This window comes from Cnephaeus nilssonii (genome assembly GCF_951640355.1).
Source record: "Cnephaeus nilssonii genome assembly, chromosome: 4".
Lineage (NCBI taxonomy): Eukaryota > Metazoa > Chordata > Mammalia > Chiroptera > Vespertilionidae > Cnephaeus > Cnephaeus nilssonii.
In genome coordinates this window covers 4,289,856-4,314,802 of record NC_137075.1, presented here as the reverse complement: position 1 = coordinate 4,314,802, position 24,947 = coordinate 4,289,856, and the positions used below count along the sequence as shown (strand labels likewise).

The 24,947-nt window shown below is 43.1% G+C and overlaps 1 protein-coding gene across 2 annotated transcripts in view; it reads left to right on the top strand.

Moving 5' to 3' along the window:
• PTPN9 (protein tyrosine phosphatase non-receptor type 9) overlaps positions 1-24,947 on the top strand; it is a 119,549-nt gene that overhangs the window by 47,266 nt on the left and 47,336 nt on the right. For both annotated transcript variants that reach the window (XM_079768131.1, XM_079768132.1), the window contains one exon: positions 4,291-4,396. In XM_079768131.1, coding sequence (XP_079624257.1) covers positions 4,291-4,396 — 106 coding nt within the window. The remainder of the gene's footprint in view (positions 1-4,290; positions 4,397-24,947) is intronic.

Sequence of the window (24,947 nt, the reverse complement as noted above, 5' to 3'; positions counted from 1 at the left end):
ACAGGTTATTATTGCTCTGAATGTTATGGGCTGGTCCTCTGGGTTAGGAGTGATATATTTAGGACTGATACAGTAAGAGAGCTGTGCACAGCTTTAGTCATACTATGGATTTAAGGGATGGGAATAGCCAAAGGATTGTCTCAGTTGAAGCTCTCTGTCTAGTTTACTTGTTACTGCCTTGTTAATGTTATTTTCATAGTATTTAGCTTCTGCTTTTGGTGCTTAGTGGGAGATATATCTAAACTACACACAGTATTGTTCTGAAAAGGAGAAGTTACTAAGGAGAGAGGTCCAATGGTCTCAGGGGCCCAGTACTGCACAATCAGAAGTGTGGAGTGTCTCAGGTTTTTTTGGTGATTGGTCTTCAGGCATGATTTCCAGAATATACGTTCCTTTGAAATTCTACTTTAACTCAGGGGAATGAATGAAAGACCCCTTTACCAGAAAATTCAGTATTGGCCTTCCTCCTTGGGCAGCTTAGAGAGTCAGAGCTCTCATATAGGCATGGCAGTAACCAAAGCTTGCTCTTTCCAGTGTGAGTGTTGGATCCCACAGGAGCACCACAAAGGTAAAATCATAACATTTTTCAGGATGTTCATTTCTTTCTTAAAAACCCCTAGTGACTCCTCATTATTCAGAGGGTGCATACAAGTTAAAATGTCAACTCTTTTCTCCAAGGAAAATCTTCTCTATAGTGAGAAGAAATTCTTGTTTTCCCATGTTACCTTGAACCAGGATGGAAGAGGAGGAAAGCTCTCTTCTTCATTATATCATGCCCTTTTTTAAGGTCCAACCTCTATGACTGGCCCTGTCACAAATAAAATTCTTATTCTGACTTTAATAGCAGTTATTACCAATACTGATCATTTTGTGTTTAATTATGCGTGGCTTTATGATGTTATTTATTTTATATTATTATTATTTTTAATCTATTACTAGATTGTAAGCTCCATAAGGGTAGAGTACCTTCTTTTTTAACATTACATAAGGGGAAATTTCCAAATCTCCCTAGGTGGAGAAGAAATGCTACCATAAATTTCCACATGCCCATCATCCATGGTCTTCAAAGTGATCTGTAACCAATCTTGTTTCATTGATAGTTCCTCACCCACCCCTCCCCTCGATTATTTTGAAGCATGTGAAGGACTGTGTTTTAAACTTCTTGGTGTTACTAGTAGCATCCAGCTCAGGAATCAAATTCAGGAGGGAAGCAATTATTCTTAGTAGGGAATAAGCTGTTATTGTAAACCTCATATGCTATACCCAGAAAAGTGAAAATCCTATCCCATTTTTATTTATTTCATGCGCCTTCAAAGGATGAACAGTTTTTGGAAATATAGAACCTGCATTGTTTTGAAGATTGCTTTTTAAAAATTAAATTCTAGCCCTAGCCACTTTGACTGTGGATAGAGCTTCGGCCTGGGGACCAAAGGGTATCGGGTTGGATTCCAGTCATGGGCATGTACCTTGGTTGCATGCTCCTCCTCGGCTTGGGCCCTAGCCAATGCTCTAGCGATATTTCTGTCTGTCTTTCCCTCTCTCTTCCACTCTCTCTAAAAATCAATGGAAAAATAAATAAATAAAAAACATTGGAAAAAATATCCTCAGGTAAGGATTAAAAAATATATATATTGCCCTAGCCAGTTTGGCTCCGTGGCTAGAGCTTTGGCCTGCGGACTGAAGGGTCTCGGGTTCGATTCTAGTCAAGGGCACATGCCCAGGTTGCAGGCTCGATCCCCAGTGGGAGGAGGGCGTGCAGGAGGCAGCCAATCAATGATTCTCTCTCATCATTGATGTTTCTATCTCTCCCTCTCCCTTCCTCTCTGAAATCAATTAAAAAAATATTTTTAAAAAAATTAAATTATATTTCCTCTGGCACTGTCTTCTCTCTTTTCAGTCTCCTGCCTGAAGGTAGAGCTGTGAGGGAAAATCTATAATTCTTTGAATTTGATCTTTGATGAGCTTGTGAAGAAATGACAAGTCTCTAGATCTGGATAGTAATTGTGCCATTCGATTAATAGCATCTTTGCTCTTGATGAAGCATAATCTCTCTGGGGTCATAAAAAGAGTCAAGATTTAACATATTAGGGGCTATTTGAAGGGGTGCTAGAGAAACTTGGGTGTACCTCACAATTCGAGATTTTTTAAGTACTACTTTGTGAATTGGTGCTTTGTCTTAGATTTTATTGAAAGGATAAAGGTATAGAAGCTTCCAGGAGGTCATACAAAAAAATTAGTGTACAAAATAACATGACACCCTGATTTCAGGATTGTGTTTTGAGCCAAAATTTGTTCTCAATTTTAAATAAATGTGAAAACTCTTGCAATCACCTGTGAATAGTCCAGTCAAATAATAATTTATTCTGTGTATAGAATAAAACAAGTAAGGATCTGGCTTGGTAGAAGAGGCAACTTTGAAAAGTACTTAGGCATTAAGGCTGCACTGAGGACTACTTTTAATATCTTCATGTGTTCCCAACTTCAGTCTGGGAATAGGCTCATCACCTTTCACAAAAAAAAAGTTTACCTTTTTTTGTGTAAGAAAACATTTCTTGGGTAAATTACAGAGGTAGATTCCATTGCTTTTTAGAGAGAGTAGAAGGGACGGGGAGAGAGAGAAACATCGATGTGAGAGAGACACATCCATTGGTTGCCTCCTGCACGTGCCCTGACCTGCAACCAAGGTATGTACCCTTGGCAGGGAATCAAACCCAGGACCCTTCAGTCCACAGGCTAATGCTCTATCCACTGAGCCAACAGGCTTGGGCCAATTTACTTTTGAGAATGTTTTCCAAAGACCATTTGTGGGTCCTCTTCCTACAAGTCAGAATATACAAACTCACAGCCATTGAGCTTAGAGTTTGTTTGTTGTTGTTGTTTTAGTTTTCCTCAAGTATAATGTGTTTTCTTAGTGAGAGCTTCCAGTCCACTGGATCACAACTCAGTGACCAATCATTATGGGCCTGTGTTGCAAGGACTGTGCTAGGAACTGTTGGGGATAATGAGTGAACAAAACACATTTCCACTCTAGGAGAGAATCAGATAACTATACAAAGTTGGCATACGTTAGGAGCTGTAATAAAGACCCACAGGAAGATTTGTGGGGCTTCAAGAAGGTGAAGTATGGCAGTACATTTGATTATAGTTATCAGGGAGATAGATCTTCATGGAAGGGGAAACTTTTGAGCTGAACATGGAATGTTATAGAATTTGGATAGGCAGATTCAGAGACATACAAGAAAACAGTTCAAATTTCAATAACCTAGATGCTCTGGAACATTCTCAACTTAGGAGATTTGTACTTGATAAATCTGGACAAATATGCATCAGTAAGTATCATTCCAATTCCAATTCCAACATGTGAGGCTTTTCCCCACACTATCAAGCAGTTCTCCACACCAGCTCAGGGTTCCACAATGCGCCTCAGTTCTGACATGTCTACCTGGAGATGGCCTCAGGTCCCACAGGGTTAAGGATTTTCCGTCCTAAACACTGTCTCCTTCTACCCCCTTCAGATACCACTGGCAAGTCCAGGTTGTCACCTCTGCTTCTGACCAATATAGGCTGTGTAGATCAGAGGTTTCAACCACCCATTCCTTAATTTGATGAATTTGCTAGAATGGCTCACAGAACTCAGAGCAATATTTTACTTAGTAGATTACCGATTTATGATAAAAGGATATAACCCAGGAACAGCCAGATGGAAGGGATGCATAGAGCAAGAGATGAGGAAGGAGCACGGAGTTTCCATACCCTCTCTGAGAGAGCCATTCTCCCAATACCTCTCAACATGTTCATCAACTTGGAAGCTCTTTGAACCCCATCCTTCTGAATTTTTATGGAGGCCTCATTACTTAGGTGTGATAGAATAAATCATTATCCATTGGTGATTGAACTCAGTCTCTAGCCCCTCCCCCACGCTTCCTTCCCAGTGTTTGGTTTCCCTGGCAACCAGCACCCATACTTGGTAACTTAGTGACATTCCAGCAGTTACCTCAATTACAACAGACACCTTTATTGAGCTCTTCACTTAGGAAATTCCGAGTTTTCAGAATTATGCCAGGAGCAGGGTCAAAGACCAAATACAGTATATAGTTCTTATTACAAATCACAATATCACAATAAGCATAGCAGATACCAAAGGTAAATCATCTTTTTGTAAGGCTAGTGTTCAGGGAGGCCGTTATTTTGGTCCCAAATGTGTCCCATGCTTTTGTTTTTGCCCCAGGCTTTCAATCTGCCTCATTCATCTGATTACTTAAATGTTTTTGTTCAATGGTTGCTTTACAGCTTTGAAACACAGAGAAATGGACTGGTGTTTATCTATGACATGTGTGGTTCTAATTATACCAACTTTGAGCTGGATCTTGGCAAGAAAGTCCTAAACCTGCTGAAGGTAAGGCTGTGACAGGGCCCTCTTAACTCCTATAATGGTTGGGATATTTCTTTTCTATTCTTTGAATTTAGGAATGATGTAAATTTTAGACATTGTGTTCCATTTAAAGGTCACCTATAAAAGATGACTAACTGATTACTGCTTCCTCAGAACAAGAAATGGTCTTAAAAGTAAAATGGGAAGAATTTAAATAAAAAATGCACAAGAACATTCTGAATCATAAAGGTGTGACATGTTTCTTTCCTGGAGTTTTGTAGAATAAGAATGAATAAAGTGGCCAGTGTCCATGAAAAATGTCATTAGCCAGTGACTTTCAGACTTTAATTCAACCTAGTCAGAAATATGTGTGGGGGTTTTTTAATTAAAAATTTTTTAAATCTTCACTTGAGGATATGTTTTTATTAATTTTAGAAAGAGAGTAAAGGAGAGAGAGAGAGAACTATCAATGTGAGAGAGAAATATCTATCGATTGCCTCCTTTTGTACTTGCCCTGACCAGAGATTGAACCCACATTCTAGGTATATGTCCTGAACAGGAATCGACCCGCAACCTTTTGGTATATGGGTCAACGTTCCAAGCAACTGAGCCACCTGGCCAGGGCCAGAAATATGTTTTACATTATGACTTAGTGCACAAAAGTATATGTATACTTACACATATATGTAGAGTTACATACATAGATAAGGTTCTTAATCTCTTATCACAAACTCCTAGGTCCAGAAGTCTTTTGTAATACCTTGAACTTTAAAAGATAACATGACCCTAGCTGGTTTGTCTCAGTGGATAGAGCGTCGACCTGTGGACTGAAGGGTCCCAGGTTAGATTCTGCTCAAGGGCACAATGCCCAGGTTGTGGGCTTGATCCTCAGTAGGGAGTGTGCAGGAGGCAGCCAATCAGTGCTTCTCTCTCATCATTGATGTTTCTATCTCTCTATCCCTCTTCCTTCCTCTCTGAAAACAATAAAAATATATTTTTTTTAAAAAAGAAGATAATATGTATGCCATGCTATAACCAAACATTAATATTTCTGCAATGGAATGTATTATAAAGAGTGGAAAAGAATAAAGGCTATGAATAGCCTAGGGTATTTCAGATTAGCTTTTGCTGCCCTGTGAATTTTTAAAAAAATACATATTTTTATTGATTTCAGAGAGAAAGGGAGAGGGAGAGAGAGAGAGAAACATCAAGGATAAGAATCATTATTGGCTGCCTCCTGCACATCCCTTACTGGGGACTACAACTTGGGTATGTGCCCTGATTGGGAATCGAACTGTGACCTCCTGGCTCATAGGTCGATGCCTAACCATTGAGCCACACTGGCTGGGCTGCCCTGTGAATTTTTGCACCAAACTTATGAAAAAAATTTAAGGTTTTCAGAATTGTTTAGATTTTAGAATCTGTGGATAGGGATGTGTGTATCTGTGTATACATATTTATAAAACAAAACAAGGTTTACCCTTACTGTGAGCAGTCATTTTGATTACTCGCTTCTATTTCATTTTTTTAAAAATGTTAGTTATGACCTACTAAATTAAATTCAGGACCCACTGAGTGACAAACATTCATCTAGGAGTCTATGCACTCTTTGTTCCAGGACCTCACTTGCGAGTACTGAGGAACTAGATTTCTAGAGGTGTTTATTTACTACTGGTGGCCCGGTGCATGAAATTCGTGCACATTAAAAGGGGATTAATTAGAGGAAATATTTTAATATTGCTATTTGCCCTTTCTCTATAATAGAAGTGTCAGAGATGAAAGAAAATTAGTAAAATGTATATGAAAATCTTCCTCCTGTCAGAGTCTGGGGCGCGCCGCGGGACCCAGAATCAAGTCCCCGCCCACCCACGGCGCCTCATAATCGTGTGAGACCCAGACCCAGCAGGCTCCACCCCTGTCAAGCCCCACCTGGTGGGGGGAACAGCTTCAGGTCCCCTGGCCTGGCGCCAGGTGGGGGGCGCAGCCTCAAGTCCCCTATCAAGCCCCGCCAGGTGGAGAGTGCAGCCTCAGGTCTTTTTTATATAACAAACTGTGTTATAACAAACTGTGTTATATAATTTAGTATTGGGCAAAAGTTAGAATAGCAAGAATTATGACAAATGGTCTGGTGAAAGGAAAAAACCATTTCAGTTCTAATAATTTCCTATTGAAACATAATTTTTCTCCCTAAAATCACCCTCATTTTTATTAAAGACAATTTGGCTTGATTCTTTGCATAAACACAATAAGAATAACAGTTGACCACATAAGCATTAAAAAAAAAAAAAGCTTTGCTGGAAACTCATGATCGAGCTTTAATTAGTCCTGCAGGGCAAAGAAGCTGAGCCACCTAGCTGCCATCAGGTTTGCCTGCAATACCTATAGATATGGGTGAAGTCCTCAAGTTGAGGTCCCCAATGATGTCTTGAGGTTCCTTCTTTGCCATCTCACAGGAAAGCAACTTTCATTCCTTACCTGAAAAGACTGCCACGAACCATGTGACCAAGCAAGGTACCAGGCTTTCTCCAAGGTGCTTTTATTGGCTTCATTCCTTAAAGCTTTCTGGTGACATCCAGAGTCCCAGCATGTCTCTCTAAGAGAGACATTCCAGTCAAAGTCTTGGTTAACATAACCACAATTGGAAACAGGTCTTATTTAACTCATGCACAGAAACAACATATTGCCATTTATTAAGAACTGCCAAATTCTGGAGGGACAGGTAGGGAGAAAAGTCTATAATCTATGAAATTGCTTTAAAGATACTTCCTTATATCTGACAAACAAAAAGTTTAAGAACCAGCAATACTTTCAACAAAAGTTACCAAAACTTTATAATTATTTACAGTTCGTTCAGCCCCATAATCAAATTTTTGTTTCTTTCTAATTTTTCCTGCCAGTACTTTTTACAAATCCAGATACTTTAAAGAGTTCTAATAATTTTCACCCTGTTTGAAGGGGATGATCTGAAAATGTCAGTCCTTTCCATGGATCCCTCAGAAGATGTGTATTTTTTCAGATGCATTATAACACAACAGTGACTGTCTCTAAATGACAAGAAGAAATTTAAAATGAGTTGATTATGGACTTGATTATAATGGAATATTGTCTTTTCTGCAAAATATAATATTCCACAATATTATAACTAACAATTAGTTATAAATGAAAGCATATCAGAATCTATCTAATATGCACATATAAATAGAATATAGTTATTTCTTTATTTGACAAAGCTTCTAATGTACCTTAAGCAGAAAATTTTCCTTCATGAGAGAGAAAACAAATTCTTGAGGCATTGCAGAGCCTATTGGAATGACCTAAAGACAATTCTAGGTTAAGAAAAAGTATCATGCCCAATAAAGAATTATTGAATGAATGGATGTATCTTTTACCATCTCAATAAAAGGTACATAACAAAAAAAAGAAAAAGTATCTTAAAATTCAAACCCTGGGAAGGTTGTCAAACTTATTTTACCAAAAAATCAGACATCATTATTATTATGCATTCAAGGTGACAAAAGGGTATTAAACACAAACATACGGTAGCAACCTTCACTTCCCATGATTAAGATGCTTTTTTTTTTTTTAATAATCAAGTACCTGACTAATATAACATACTAGAGGCCCGGTGCATGAAATTCGTGCACGGAGGGGGGTTGTCCCTCAGCCCAGCCTGTACCCTCTCCAATATGGGACCCCTTGAGGGATGTCTAACTGCCCGTTTAGGCCCGATCCCGAAACGGGCAGTCGGACATCTCTCCCACAATCCAGGACTGCTGGCTCCCAACTGCTTGCCTGCCTGCCTTCCTGATTGCCCCAACCACTTCTGCTGCCAGCCTGATCACCCCCTAACCACTCTGCTGCCAGCCTGTTTGCCCCCAACTTCCCTCCTCTGCCGGCCTGGTCACCCCTAACTGCCCTCTCCTGCAGGGTTGATCACCTCCAATTGCCCTCCCTTGCAGGCTTGGTCGCTCTCAACTGCCCTCCCTTGCAGGCCGGGTGCCTCCCAACTGCCGTCTCCTGCTGGCCATCTTGTGGTGGCCATCTTGTGTCCACATGGGGGCAGGATCTTTGACCACATGGGGGCAGCTATATTGTGTGTTGCAGTGATGATCAATCTGCATATTACTCTTTTATTAGATAGGATAGAGGCCTGGTACAGGGGTGGGGGCCAGCTGGTTTGCCCTGAAGGGTGTCCCGGATCAGGTCGGGGTTCCCTTGGGGTGTGGGACGGCCTGAGCGAGGGGTCTGTGGTGGTTTGCGGGCCGGCCACGACCCCTGGCAACCCAAGCGGAGGCCCTGGTATCTGGAATTTATTTTCTTTCTACAATTGAAACTTTGTAGCCTGGAGCGGAGCCAAGCCTAGGGCTCCCTCCGAGGCCGGCAGCCATTTGTGTTGGGGTTATAATTGAAACTTTGTTGCCTTAAGCGGGTGGGCCCGGCCAGGGTGTGTGGAAAGCTTTGCTTCCCCTGTTGCCGCTGGCAACCCTGGCCTTCTCTCTCAAGCTCCATTCTGCCGCCATTTGTTTGAATTTGTTTACCTTCTATAATTGAAACTTTGTAGCTTGAGTGAAGGCTTAGGCCTGGCAAGGGCAGGCGGAAAGCTTGGCTTCCTCTGTTACCTAGGAAACCTTGCTCTCTGTGGTTGTAGCCATCTTGGTTTGGGTTAATTTGCATGCTCGCTCTGATTGGATGGTGGGCGTGGTTTGTGGGTGTGTCAGAGGTATGGTCAATTTGCATAATTGTCTATTATTAGATAGGATAACCATTTTAATTACTTATAGAACGTTTGCTTCCTGGGCAAAAACAGGAAAAACTTTTTCCCTTTTAAGACTAGAAAAGGACTAACCAAAATGAGGTTTATTCTCTGACTTCATTTGTCCTTGGGTGTGGTCAGCACATGATACTAATTGGATTTCTGCTCTCTGTCTCCCTGAGTAGGTTGATATAAGCTATTTACCTTCTGGTTTGGGAGGCAAAATGCAAATCATTTACTCTTAAGTGTCCTGGGTTTAGGGAAGATAGGATTTATCAAAGGGCTCCAAATTGCTGTTTAACCATCTCAATTTCCCTATTCTACTACTCCTGGCTCACTGGCCTCTGTCATTTATACAACTTACTTTCAACATTTTTCTTTACAAACATTCTACAACTTTCACAAACCTTTATTCACAAACCTAACAACTTTCAGGAATAACCAGCTTTATAATCCACTTTCTTTTTCCTTCAAAATGCATCTCCATGCCTCATGCCTTCTATTTCACCAAAACCATAATTTCTTTCCAATTAGTTAGAATTCATAACCCTTAGGAACCTTTATTTTTAGGTGACATAAGTAATTAACATTCCTCAGATTAGCAATATTCACATTTTAAGAGATTTCAAATAAAATACAAGACTTATTCATTCAAATCTATCTTCTAGATTTTTCATATGAGGCAAACTCGGATTAATAATATTTCAGTATCTTGTTATTTCAAACTACCTAGATAGTTAATAATTTTTACTATTTAACCCAGCATTTTCCTCCAAAGTTTTAAGTTACCAAAGAAAACGATGTTTAGGCTTAATTAATTATCACTGAAAAAGCTTTCTTATATACCATTCATTTTAGCTATATTTATTTTGCCTTTACAACTTGGAGATTTTAAAGCCAATTATTATTACCCAAGGCATTTTCTTGGCAAGTTTTATAACAGGAATAACTCATGGGCCTCCAGCGACTTTAATGTGAAAGTACTTATTTTATTTTATTTTTATTTGCAAATTTGGAGTGGTCCCCACTGCTATTTCTGCAGCATGCTGGAGGGCACTTCTGCAGGTGTGTTCCTCCTAGGAAAAAGACTTGGGGAGGGTGTTTAGAAGATTTTTCCCCCCATATTTTTTCTTTCTGAGTAGACTAACAATATGAAATCTTATATGTAAGAAGCGATCCTAAAAACAAACAAAAGCCCTGTAAATAAATGAGTACTCACAAAAGGGTGGACTGGGACATTAGCCTTAGAATCTTATCTCACACTTACCCAGCACAGCAAATGGGTTCTCAGTGGCACAAAGCCCAAGCAACAGAGTGAGGATTTCCTATGTTCATAAAATGGCAAAGAGCAAACGAAGTCCTCCCAAGATAAGAAAGCAAGCAAAGAACATCAGTAACCAAGTTACATCACAGACAGACAGGAACTCTCACTAGCTACGAGTGTCCAGTGGCTGTCGCCTTGAGAGGGAGAGCAGGAAGGGTCCCCAAGATGAAGAATTCTTGGCAGCTGGTGGGAAGTTTCTGCAATCCCTGCCACGGGTTCAGCCTGCCACAAGTAGCTGGGGTCCCTAGCAAAATGGGATGTGCCCATCTTTAAACAAATTAAAGCAAACAAGAAAAAGATACAAAACAACAATCAACATATTTATAGGCACGCACAACGCACAGATAAGAGCTTCACACATGCTCTTGCCTGTCTAGCTACAGAAACTTCAGAATGCCCTGCGTTTAAAACAGACCAAAGCAGAGCAATGTCTCTCGTCCCAGAGTGGATCTTAAAACTAAGGGCTCAGAGACCAGGCAAGGACCACTGGACGTCCATTGCCACCCAAAGCTGATCAGCCTCACCTAGACGAGAGGCAGTAAAATGCCTCTTATGCCAGACACAGTACTGCCAGACACAGTACATAATTCCTTACAAGGACGCCCCGATGAGAGGCAGCAAGCGCTTCTAGTGCCATACAAAACGCTTGATTCCTCCTACACAGTAAATACTTCCTTACAAAGAAGCCCCGATGAGAGGCAGCAAATGGCTTCTCGTGCCATACAAACACGCTTGATTCCTCTTAAAAAACACTTGATTCAACTTAGGTCTCAGGTGAGACGGAGATTGCTGAGGCTGCAGCTGTAACTCAAAACAGGAAAATACCTGGCAGCGCTGCAAATAGAGTCCAGGCTTCAGCCCCAGGAGCCCCAGTCCAGGCAGCAAGCAGGATTCCCGATGCTTTCCCCGGAGGAGTCTCTTGCTTACATTCCTTCATGGTCACTAGAATATGTAACCGGACAATCAGTGGGTCCATGCTGCCTGTCACTACTTGAGCCAATTAAGCAGACAGGTTGAATCATATATGAGTGTTTATTCCAGTACTGCCGGCAGTATGGGAGAGCAGCAGGTCATCCCCAAAAGTCTGCTCTCTGTGTTTGTTTCTATGTATTAGAAAGAACTGCTATGACTACCAGCCTTTGGTGTTGGTCTTATGTAGTAAGTGTCCTGTGGGACCCTGTGGTACACTTTCCTTGGTCTCCTACGCTGAATGCTCTAGAAATGTCCATTGTGTGTGTTATTTGGGCTTTACTGTTGTAATTGGGTCTTGATTGTTGTTGTCCCATTTATGGGTGGTCTTCCCTCAGGCTGGCTGACTGTGAGGCTCAACCCTGACCATGTTGTGTGAGCTGTTATACAGATGCTGACAGAACAAAACAAGAAAAAGAACAAAAACATACAAAAGAACCCAATAAAAACAGAAAAAACAACCATAAGAGTAAAGGTAATTAGGAAAGAGAAAAGAGAACAAAAATAATAAAATAAAGTATATCAGATGGATAAAGGAGAAGACAAAAGAGTATGAGAAGATGGCAATGTAGGTGACCTCTGTATTCACTGCCTCCCACAACCACATCAAAATTACAGTTACAGTAGAGCACAACCATCATTTAGAACCATCTAAAATCTGGCTGAATGAAGTCCTACAACTAGAGAATTAAAGAAGAAACTACATTGAAATTAGTAAGAGGGGCAGAGGCACAGAATGGCTAGTCTGACACCCACATTGGGCATGTTTTTAATCTGGAAGGATGTTTTGGCTGAGGAGGCCTCCTCTGTGGAGCAAGGAGTCCCAGCTCCACACCAGAACCTTCAGCCCAGTGTTACAGGACCAGGAAGCGATGTCCCTGAACCTTTGGTATGTGGAAACCAGTGGGTTTTGTGGCTGTGACATGGAGGCACCGAATACACAGGCAGTTCCTCTTAAAGGGCCCAAGGATTTATTGGTCTCACTTCCTCTGAGCTACAGTGCTAGCACAGTAGTTTGAAATAATCCAGGGAATTATGGGAAGGAACTAAACTATCTGGCATTGGGGCAACTGCTAGGGGGAAACTTTCTCTAACAATAGTGCTGGCAGAGGTTATTGTTCTTATGCTGAGATATCCCCTCAGCCCCCCAGAACTGACTGGCAGTGCCATATCTGAGTTTCAATCAACCTGGCCCACACTGTTTGCCCCACCATGGTGATTACTGAGAGTCTACCCCACCAATATTGGAGCCCCACCCAAGCTGTTTGCAGTAGCTTTTCCATATGAATGGCCTATCTGGCTCAGGCTTCAGAACTTCCTAAAATCTTTTAAACAAATATCTGCTGGACTCAGTGTACTCCACACCTCTTGATAAGTAGCCTTACATCTGGCACTAGCAGAAATTTACCAAGGTTCACATCTTGGCCTCTTTTGGGCACCTTCAAACCCAGCACAAATAGCAGCCACTTGCAGATTGCTCTGTAGCTCATGCTTCAGAGCTTCCCAGACAAAAAAAGGCTAAAGGAGTACATCATCACCAAGCCAGCATTACAAGAAATGCCGAAGTGACTGCTGTAATGAGAAGAAGTAGAGAGAGAAACATAGACATACAGAATTAAAATGGCAATAAATAAGTACCTATTGATAATAACCTTAAATGTAAATGGATTATATGCTCCAATCAAATGACATAGAGTAGCTGAACGGATACAAAAACATGACCCAACTATATGCTGTCTACAAGACACCCACCTCTGCATGGAGGGCTTGGACGTTGCTCCCCTTTCAGCTCTCTCCTTGCTGGCTCCCTTTTCAGCACTCTCCTTGGTGCTAGCTACTAATACTCGAGTTCCAATCTGCAGAGCACAATTCTTTAACCGTGGTGGGGGGGGGGTCTGCACTAAGTCTAACCATTGATCTATGTAGGGGAATTGATCCTGGTGCCGGGGGTCCCCAGTGACTACATTCCAGACTGCCTTTACAAGCCCGGGGTCAAAAGATCTGGTGTTAGGCCAACCTACTCTAAGCGTGGTCCATTCTGACTCACATAAGGTCCTCGCCTGCCCTTCGCGAATCTTATGCCATATACACCGCGAGGAAAACCCTCCGTTAAGTGTTTCGCGTACATCCCAAGGGTGTCTTGGCTGTGCTGGGCCCTTCCCCCATTGTGTCTGTGCGTTTAGCCGTGTATCCCGGTAGCGCCGGCCCTGGCCCCTCCTCCCTGTCTCATGCAGAAAGGTCCTGGCTGGCTGCAGGCGGGAGGCCTCGCGCTCTGGCCTGCTCTCCCACTCGGGCCGCTGTCCCTTCCCACTAGGCGGAGGGAGGGAGGCGCGTCCAGAATAAAGTGTGTCTCGTGTGCGGGTGGAGCCTGAGGTGAGGAAGAAGAAAGAGAGTCGTAGGGGGGAACTAGAGGCAGCAGAAATTCTCCTGTCTGGATGTCGGGGACTGGCTTGTAACAAGAGGTGGCTTTAGTCGGGCAGAGAAAGAAGGCAAAGGAGGAAAAGGGTGTGCAGGGAAATTCCCAGTGGACTAAAGTCCTGGAGGGAATCCTGATAGAAAAGCTCAGTAATCCAGTCACACATGCCGTCAGGGGTGAACAGAGAAGGGAAGAACCAAATTCTGTCCCTCAGGAGGACCCTTATGAACAACTGAAAACGACAAGACAAGCAAATGGGGTAAACAGATACTTATGCCAAGAAAAACGAGGGTGGAGATGATCTACTTTCGTAGATCCACTCAGATGCCCACCTGAGCCACTCAATGGAGAGGAGAGTGCAAGCCCCCTCCCTCCACATTCACACTCTTTCAGCAGACATTCACTCGGAACTTAAACAGTTAACTGAATTCCTGTCTAACTCCCCAAACAGAAACAGACGTGGGAGCCCTCCCGGAACCCACGCCCCAAGAACAGGATTCTCCGTCCGTGGCTCGGTGAGAATCTACCGGAGGAGGTACAGTGCCTCCAGTCCTTCTTCCCGGTAATCAGATGGCCGGTCACACAAGGATGCAAGCAGGAAAGTGAACTCGAATTCACTTAATCGAACTCACTTAACCTCTGGAGGCGTTTCTAGTGACTCCGAAAGAATGCAGGGGCATGTCAGGCATCTCCCCATTCGGCTGTTAGCACCACCGAGGAGTATCTCCGGGGCCCTGGAACTTCTCAGGTGGTACACCTCCCCCTGGGGACCTCCCCGGGGGCTGGCAGCCAGGCCGGAGAAGGCTGTCTGCCCTCGGCATCTGAGACCGAGTGCTGGTACACGATATCTTGGTGGAATCTCCAAATGTTATATAAGAAATCAGCAAGTTGAATAGGGGACACCGTAGTAAGCCAAATGTGGAGTCTTTATTATGTCGGCGGACTCAGAGGAATATTGCTTCCAGAGTCTGAGCCAGAACAACATAGAGGTAGTTTTCTTTTTATACTTTCCTAGGTTCTTTGTCTCCCAAATATGGGGTTTCTGGACCTTTGCAGGCTTTACAAAAAAATGTCTCATATGCTGAGATGGGGACAGTCCGCTTAGCAGCTATCTTGCAGGAAACCTGTGGCCTTGAGCACAATATGATTCAGATAACTAGGAGGCACCTGGCATGAGAGGAACCAATGCCAGACTCTTATGTTAGCAGAGATTTGAGCAAGTGTACTTACAGAAGCCAGAGATAGCAGAATTAATTAACAGAACAAGGGACCATCTGTATTCAGTGGAAAACTTCTAAACAACAAGATGGGGTACTTATGGTTCAGTAGAAGGAAGAAAATAAAGATTAGAGCAGAAGTAAATGACATAGAGACTAACAAACAAAAAACAAAAACCCCAAAACAAATATACAAGAAAAAATACACACAAACAATCCAAGAGCAGGTTCTTGGAAAGAATAAACAAGATTGATGAACCGTTAGCCAGACTCATCAAGAAACAAAGAGAGAGGATTCAAATATGTAAAAACACACAAAAGCAGAGAAGTAACCACTGACCCCACAGGAATACAAAGGACTGTAAGAATATACTATGAACAACTATATGCCAACAAACTGGGCAATGTGGATGAAACAGACCAATTCCTAGGAAAACCCAATCTCCCAAAACTGAATCAGGAAGAATCAGAAAACCTGAGTAGGCCAATAACAACTGATGAAATAGAAGCAGTAATTAAAAAACTCTCAACACACAAAATCTTGGGTCCAGATGGCTTCATAAGAATTTTACCAAACATTCAAAGAAGAACTAACACCTATACTCCTCACACTTTTAAAAAAAAATCCAAGAGGAAGGAACACTTCCAAGCTTTTTTTATGAGGCCAGCTTTATCCTAATTCCAAAACCAGATAAAGACACTACAAAGAAAGAGAATTACAGGCCAATATCCCTGATGAACATAGATGCTAAAATCCTCATCAAAATATTAGCAAACTGGATCCAGTAATATATGACAAAGATCATACATTATGACCAAGTGGGACTTATCCAGGGATGCAAGGCTGGTACAATATTCAAAAATCAATAATCATGATATATCACATAAACAAATTGAAAGACAAAAATCACATGATCATATCAACAGACACAGAAAAAGCATTAGACAAAATCCAACACCATTTTTGATAAAAACTCAACAAAGTGGGAATAGATGGATCATTTCTCAATATGATAAAAGCCAAGAAAACCATCAGTTACCTACAAGGGAGCATCCATAAGACTGTTAGTTGAATTCTCAACAGAATCTATGCTGGCCAGAGGGATTGGTAAGAAATATTCAAGGTGACCTACCACCAAGATTACTCTACCCAGTAAGGCTATCATTTAGAAATGAGGGTCACATAAAGAACTTTCCAGACAAGAAAAAGCTAATGGAGTTCATCACCACCAAACCAGTATTACATGAAATGTTGAAGGGTATTCTTTAAGAAGAGGAAGAAGAAAGAGAAGAAAAAGAAGAGATAAAAAATATTATTAATAAAATGGTAACAAATACATATCTATCAGTAACTGAATCTAATAATCAAAATAAATGAACAAAGAATCTAATGAACACAATAAACTGGTGAATAAAATAGAACCAGAGGCATGGAAACATGGAACAGACTGACGAGACTCAGAGGGAAGGGGAGAGTGGACACAGGAAGAGATTAACCAAAAGGGACACACACACACACACACACACACACACACACACACTGAGTGGCCAGATTATTATGACCACCCCATCAGTACTTCTTTGGGCCACCTTTCGCCTTCAATACTGCGGCGATTCTTCTTGGCATTGATTCCACGAGATGTTGAAAGGTGATGCGAGGAATCTGACACCATGCCTGATGAATAGCACTGTCCAGTTCTGTGAGATTGGATGGTTGTGGAACCAGCTGCCTGATGGCTCTTTTAACTTCGTCCCACAAATGCTCAATTGGATTGAGATCTGGTGATTATGGGGGCCACCTAAGTAAGGTAAAGTCTCCCTCATGTTCTTGAAACCACTCCTGCACAATATGAGCACCATGGCATGGTGCATTGTCTTGTTGGAAGAAGCCATCTCCATTGGGATACGCCATCAACATGATAGGATGAACTTGATTAGCAACGATATTTATGTATGTTGTGCTATTCAGACGTTGTTCCACACAAATTAACGGGCTCAAATCATGCCAGGAAAACATGCCCCAAACCATAACACTGCCCCCACCAGTTTGAAGGGTTGTACTCATGCATGTGGGGTGCATGCTTTCATGCTGTTTCTGCAAAATTCTCACTGCTATGTGCATGATGCAACTGGAAACGTGATTCATCAGACCACATGACTTTTTTTCCAATGCTCGACTGCCCAATCCTTGTGTTCCTGTGCGAATTGGAGACGTTTTATCTTGGTAACTGCAGACAGCAAAGGTGTTTGAACAGGCCTTCAGCTTCCATATCCCATACGATGCAGTGTACGGCTAATTTGCCTACAAATGTCAGGGGGTCATAATAATATGGCCACTCAGTTTATATGTATGTATTACCCAGGGGTTCAGACAATAGGGTAGTGAAGGCCTGAGGCAGGGTGAGATCTGGGTGGCGGAGAGCAATTGGGAGGGTAGGAGGGGATATGTGTAATATTCTCAACAATAAAGATTTAAAAAAATAAATGAAAGGAAAGTAAAAAAAAACAAGAATAGAAAAGAAGCCAGTCCGGTGTGTCTCAGTGGTTGCACATTGACCATGAACCATGAAGTCCCCAGTTAGATTCCTTGTCTGGGCATATGTGCTGGTTGTGGGCTCAATCCACAGTTTGGGGGCGGGGAGGTGATAACAGGAGGAAGCCAATTGATGTCTCTCTCTTTCTCATTGATGTTTCTATGTCTCTATCACTCTCATTTCCTCTTTCTCTAAAATCAATGAAAACATTTTTTTAAAAGAATAGGAAAAGGAAAATGTTAATAGAAAAAAGAAGAAAAAAATTATGCAAGGGAAAAAGGAGAAAGAAGAAAATTACAAAAAGGACAAAAAGAAAAAAGAGAAAGGGAAAAATAGAGTAAGAAAAGGAAAGAGAAAAAGAAGAGATACGAAAAAAATGAAAAGGTAATAAAGCAATAAGAGACAATATAAAGAAAATAATGAAAACAACAACCAAGTGGAGTTTGTCTCAGTAGTGTTTAGTGCCTGTTGCAATCTTCCTTTGGATCACCCTCTTACGTTGTCTGAGGCTGTTTGATATTCTGGTTTCAGGCCTCCCGGAAGGTAGTATAATGCTAGCCAATGTCAGAAGGTGTCCACAATTGGCTTTTGGCAACCTGGTCAAAGCTTCTAGCCTTCCACAATTTGTAGCTGCTTACGCTGGTTTAGCTATGTATGGAACGGAAAGGGCCTCGTATGCTCTAAGGCCAGCTTGTTAGCAGCATGGGGTCCATGGGTGGGTCTTCCAATGGCCCAAGGAAGCTCAGGATCCACAGCCTCCGCGTGCTGTCCAGATGACAGGCTTAGTCATTGAAAATGCAGTTTCTGAAAGGGATTTTGGTGGAATCAGGAGGATGGGACCTCTTGTGAGGGTGAGTTGCCATTCAGACTTCAGGAAAGATAATGAATGTGCTCCCCTGCCCTGGAGCCACATGCCTAAATCTGTCCTGGAATATTTCCCTCACATTGGCAGGGTGGACCCCCTTCTAGGCATGCCCATGGGGTCTGCTTGAAGCCAGAGGTTTCCATCAGCCCTCCCATTTTGGGGACGTGCAAGTTAAGTTCCTGGTAAGTTGGGCAATGGCCCTGCTGTAAAGCCAGTCTCTGATGGCTCCTTAGATTGCCCAGATCCCTCTGCTGCTGCCTCCGCAGCAGGGTTTGAGACGCAGGGTGGGGCAAGGGGGACTCCACAGAGTGGGGTAATTGCCTTTCTCCAGACTGCTGCTACTGCCAGGGACTTGCACCTCTGAGGACAAATGGCTGCTGCAGTATGGGGGGGAGGTGGTGGGATGACTGAGTACATTGATCCCAGTAGCAGCTCTCCCACATCACTCCCTAATGCCTCCCACTCCAGACTCTCCTCAAGTGACTTCAGTGTGCACCACCTTCCATCTACCGAAGTCCAGAGTGAGTAGTTGTGAAAGAAAATCCTGTGCTTTGCCCCTTTAGGAAAAAAAAGTGGCTTTGTCCCTGGCAGGCTCTCTTTCTTTCTGACAGATGGAATCCCCACTGCCTATGATTGCTGAATGCTACCCGACTGGCTGTTCTAGGCTGCAGAGTCCCGCCCGGCTTCTAGGCCTCACTCCTCTCAGGGGAAGCAACACCCCCAGCCCCAACTCCAACCCCACAGCCAAGTATCTCTCTGCACCCTTAGCCTTTTGCCAATGGGAATAAGCCAGTCCCTCTCACAACCCCACTCTGACCAATCTGCAGGTGGTTTCTGTCCTTCCTTGTTTAAAAGTATGCTCTTCAGCTAGCCTTCAGTTGGTAATTCAGGTGAATGCTCCCCAATTTAGTTTTATTTCCAGTTCCATTCTGGGAGGAGGTGAGAGAAAGATCCACCTACTTTGCTGCCATCTTGAAACCTGTGATATCTCACTTCTTAATGTTTTCCCAATCAAGTGGGATAAAATGGTATCTTGTGGTATAACTTGCATTTCTCTTGTTAGTGAGATTATCTCTTCATAGATTTATTTGCCACGTGTGTTCTTCTACATAATACTTTTTTATCGTTTTTACCCATTTTCCTATTCATTTGTCCATTTATGTTGTTTTTCATATTGTTGATACTAAGCCAATAATATATATGTATTAATATACTAGAGGCCCGGTGCATGGATTCATGCATTGGTGGGGTCCCTCAGCCTGGCCTGCACCCTCTCACAATCCAGGACCCCTCGGGGGATGTAGTAGTGCACAAAGCAGCAGGCGCCAGGGAGGAGCCTGAGCCCAGGCCCCGCTGCGCCTGCTGCCGCAGCTGCTCAATAAGTTCCAGGAGCTGTGGGAGCGCACTGACCACCAGGGGGCAGCTCCTACATTGAGCATTTGCCCTCTGGTGGTCAGTGTGTGTCATAGCGACTGGTGGACCAGTCTTTCGGTTGCTTAGGCTTTTATATATATACTAGAGGCCCGTTGCAGGAAGATTCCTGCAATAGGGCTACCTGCGGTGGTCTCTGCCACCCTGCCTGCTTCCCTCCCTTCTCCCCCGACCTGCCTGCTTCCCTCCCGTTTCCCCAGCCCCGCCTGCTTCCCTCCAGTCTCCACCGCCCCGCTTGCTTCTCTGCAGCTTCGCTCCTTTCTGCAGCGCTTGGCTTCCTTCTACGCTGTCTTCAGTCTTCTCTCTGCGCCTGGGTATGCAAATTAACCACCATCTTGGTTGGGTTAATTTGCATATTTGCTCCTGATTGGCTGGTGGGCGTGGTTTGTGGGGCATAGCAGAGGTACGGTCAATTTGCATGTTTCTCTTTTATTAGATAGGACTAGAGGCCCGGTGCATGAAAAATCATGCACGGGGGCGGGGGTGTCCCTCAGCCCAGCCTGCCCCCTCTTACAGTCCGGGAGCCCTCAGGGGATCTCCTACTGACCGCTTTGGCCTGCTCCTTATAGGGAGCAGTCCTAAGCTGCAGTCTGGCCTTCCTCTGCGGGAGACGATTGAGCTAATCAGAGGAAGGCGCCACCCCCATCACCCCGCTGCTACTGCCACTGCTGGCCGTGGCAGCTGTGAGGCCTGAGCCCCGGGCCTCGCAGCTGCCAGGGCTCACGGCTGCCTGAGCCCCAGGCCTCACAGCTGCTATGGCTTTGTCCGGATGGATATCCGGATGGACATCTGGAAGACGTTCACCCGAATTAGCATATTACCCTTTTATTAGTATAGATAGATACTGTCTTTATTTTTCACATTTTATAAAGTTCTTTTTTTGTTGTTAGAGAACATTTATTTGGGTAAATTATAGGCATAGATGAAGTAATTCCTAGAGGAAATGGGCTTAGGAAATGAGTTATGAAGGTAAAGGAAGGGCCCCTGGAGCTTGGCAGTGAGGAAGCTAATGGTAACATCCCTGGAGGAGGGGGAGGGAGAGAGGAAAGGGAAAGAAGACACAGGCATTCCCCCGGGAGGGAGAGCTAAGTCCTTTTTTTCTTGTTGTTAATCCTCACTCAAGGATATTTTTTTCATTGATTTTATTTTTATTTTTAAAATCTTTATTGTTGAGAGTATTACAAATGTCCCCCCTTTTTTTGCCCCATTTCCCCCGTTGTCCTAGTTTCTACCCTGCCCCAGGCCTTTACCACCCTATTGTCTCTGTCCATAGGTAATGCATATATGCATATACCATCTTTGGTTAATCTCTCCCCGCTCCCACGTTCCCCCTTCCCTCTGAAATTCATCAGTCTGTTCCATATTTCCATGCCTCTGGTTCTGTTTTATTCATCAGTTTATTTTGTTCATTAGATTCCTCATTTGTTTATTTTGATTTTTTTATTCAGTTGTTGATAGCTATGTTTTAATTGTTTATATTTTTGATCCTCCTCTTCCTCTTCCTCCTCCTCCTCCTCCTTTCTTCTTCTTCTAGCGTCACATGATGTGAATGTTGGTTTATTTGAAATAGTCCCAGAGGCTTCTTATACTATCTTCATATTTTTGGATTCTTTTTTCTTTTTGCTGTTTTGATTGGGTGTTTTTTTGCTTCCTCATAGTCTGCATCACTGATTTAATTCTTGGTGTCTGCTACTCTACTGTAACTTATTCTTCATTTCAATTAGTGTATCCTTCATTTCTGACTGGTTCCTTTTTATGGTTCCTATGTCTTTTTTCATGCTGTTGAAGTTCTCACTAAGTTCCTTGAAGTTCTCATTAAGTTTCTTGAGCATCCTTTTAACCATTGTTTTGAAGTCTGTATCTGGTAGTTTGCTTGCTTCCATATCATTTAGTTCTTTTTCTGGAGATATCACCTGTTCTTTCATTTGCAACATGTTTCTTTGTCTCCACATTTTGGCTGCTTCCCTGTGTTTGTTTTTATGTATTAGGTAGAGCTGCTATGTCTCCTGGACTTGATAGAGTGGCCTTGTGTAATAGTTGTCCTGTATGGCCCAGTGGCTCAACCTCCCCAGTCACCTGCGCTAGGCACTCTAGGTGCACCCCTGTGTGTGTGGGCTGTGTGCACAGTCTTATTGTAGTTGAGCCTTAATTGCTGTTGGTGTCACTGGGAGAAGTTGACCTCTGGGCCAATTGGCTGTGAGGACCATATGCAAGTACAGTGGGAGAGCTGCTGTACAGGAGACACCCTTATGGAATAGAACTTGCTTCAGTGGGACTTATAGTGCTCACTGAGTCTGCCCTTTGAGTGTGTCGCTTGTGGATGGTGTAGAGTTGTAATCTGCTATGGTCTGAAGCTGTCCACCAGGTGCACTGTCTGTGGGGCCTCTCCAGAAGTGCAAGGTCAGCCACTGCCTGGGGCCATCTGGCAGGAGTTACCCAGCGATCTGTAGATGGCTGATATTTGTATTGGGCTTGGAAGTGCCCAGGCGAGGCCAAGCTGAGTCTTGGGCCTCTTATTGATAGGTATGGTGTTTGCTGACTCCACTGCAGCTTGGTTGAGAGATTTTAGGAAAGTCTGAAGCCTGAGCCAGGACAGGCCATTCATATGCAAAAGCCTCTGCAAACAGCTTGGGTGGGGCTGCAAATTTGATGGGGCAGGGTCTCAGGGTGGAAAAAACCGTGTAAGTCAAGCTGATGGAAACTCAGATATGGCTGCCTATCATCTCTGATGTGGGAGGTCCCAACACAAGAACAATGACCCCTGGGAGCACCTCTGTCTGGGAGAAAGCTGCCCCCAAGTTCCTGCCACAAGACCAGACAATGCAGTTTCTCTCTGTATGTCCCTGGATCCCCCCATGCTGCTGCCCAGCAGTGGAGCTCAGATGGAATAGGACAGTGTAAGTTCATGCACTGCTTTTTAAGAGGGACTGCCTGAGTCTCTAGCAGCCTCTGTGTCACTCAGCCACAATTCCTGCTGGTTTTAGAGCTAGAAGTTACAGGGACTTCTCTAGGCCAAGGGGTGGGGAGTGGGGGGGTGGGGCTTGGACCTCTTGCTTTTCACGGGTGGCCTCCACAGCAGATATATCCCTCCCAATTAAAAACACACCACACATGGATGTCGGACCAGCTCATTCCTAGCCTCCCCACCTCCTATCTTCCTCAATGTACTTTCTTCTTTAGTTGTAGGACTTTCATTTAGCCAGCTTTCAGGTGGTTCTGAGTGATGTCTGTTCTATATCTTAGTTGTAATTTTGATGTGGTTGTGGGAGGGGGCAAGTACCAGCGTTTACCTACACTGTCAACGTGGTTCTCTCCTTTCATTGATCTTTTAAAAAAAGTGTTTTTATTGATTTTTAGAGAGAGTGGAAGGGAAAGGAATAGAGAGACAAACATCAATTGGCTGCTTCCCAGACAGACCCCCTTGGAAATGAGCCCTCAACCCTGGTATCAAACTAGCGACCTCCTGGTTCTTGGGTTGATGCTCAATTACTGAGCCACACTGGCCAGGCTCTTTTCATTGATTTTTAAAGAGAGTGGAATGGAGGGAGGAAGGGGGGGAAGAGAGAGAGACAGAGAGAGACATCGATTGGTTGCCTCTCGTACACACCCTGACCAGGGCTGGCAATTGAACCTGTAACCCAGGTACGTGCCCTTGATAGGAAATCGAACCTGGTACCCTTCAGTGAGAAGAGAGAGAGATAGAAACATCAATGATAAGAGAGAATGATTGGCTGCCTCCTACTTGCCCCCACCCTGGGAATTGAGCATCACGGGTATATGCCCTGCCTATGAATTGAACTGTGACCTCCTGGTTCATAGGTCGATGCTCAACCACTAATCCACACTGGTCAGGCCTATTTTAGCAATTTTTAAATGTATAGTTCAGTGCCATGAAGTACATTCACAATGCCACCATCACCACTATTTATTTTCAGAACTATTTTGTTATCCCAAACAGAAATTCTGTACCCATTAAACAATGTCTCCCTATACTCTCCTTCCCCCAGACTCTGGTAATTTGCCTATTCTAGGGCCTCATTGAAGTAGAATCACATGATATTTGTCCTTTTGTTTTTGTTTTATTTTACTTAGCATAATGTTTTTAAGATGCATTTATATTGTTGCATACATCAGAATTTTATTCCTTTTTAAGGCTGAATAATATTCTATCATGTGTATGCACAACATTTTATTCACCCAGTCACCTGGGTGAATATTTGGGTTGTTTCTACCTTTTGCTATTATGAATAATGCTGCTGTGAACATTGGTGTACAAAGTATCTGAGTCCCTGATTTTAATTCTTTTACATACATACTAGAAATAGAATTGTTGGATTATGTGGTAATTCTATATTTAACTTTTTGAGGAGCTATTTTCTTTTAAAAGTTTCAATTTTTGTTTTTATGACCTTAATCCATCTGGAGTTGGGGGGTGGGAAGGAGAGGCGGTTTCCATTTTGTGGAGTTGATTTTTGAGTACGGTATGAGATGTGGGAATCTTACTTTTTTTCTTTTTTTAATTCTCACCCAGGGATATTTTTCCATTGATTTTTAGAGAGAGTGGCTTAGAGAGGGAAAGACAGAGAAATATCGATGTGAGAGAAACACATTGATTGATTGCCTCCTGCACGCGCCCTGACCAGGGCCGGGGCCGGGGAGTAGCCTGCAACTGGGGTACGTGCTCTTGACTGGAATCGAACCCAGGACCCTTCCGTAGGCCCACGCTCTATCCAGTGAGCCAAACCAGCTAGGGCAGAATCTTACTTTTTAAAAAAATATATATATATATATATTTTTACTTTGAGAGGAAGGGAGAGGAAGAGAGAGATAGAAATATCAATGATGAGAGAGAATCACTGATATGCTGCCTTTTGCACCCCCATCCCTCCACTGGGGATCAAGCCCACAATCTGGGCATGTGCCCTGACCGTGAATTCATAGATAGATGCTCAACCACTGAGCCACGCCTGCCAGGCAGAATCTTAACTTTTTTCCCCATGTGGATAGCTATTTTTTTATATATTTAATATGTAAAACTTGACTACAGGGTGTCCCAAAAAACGTAT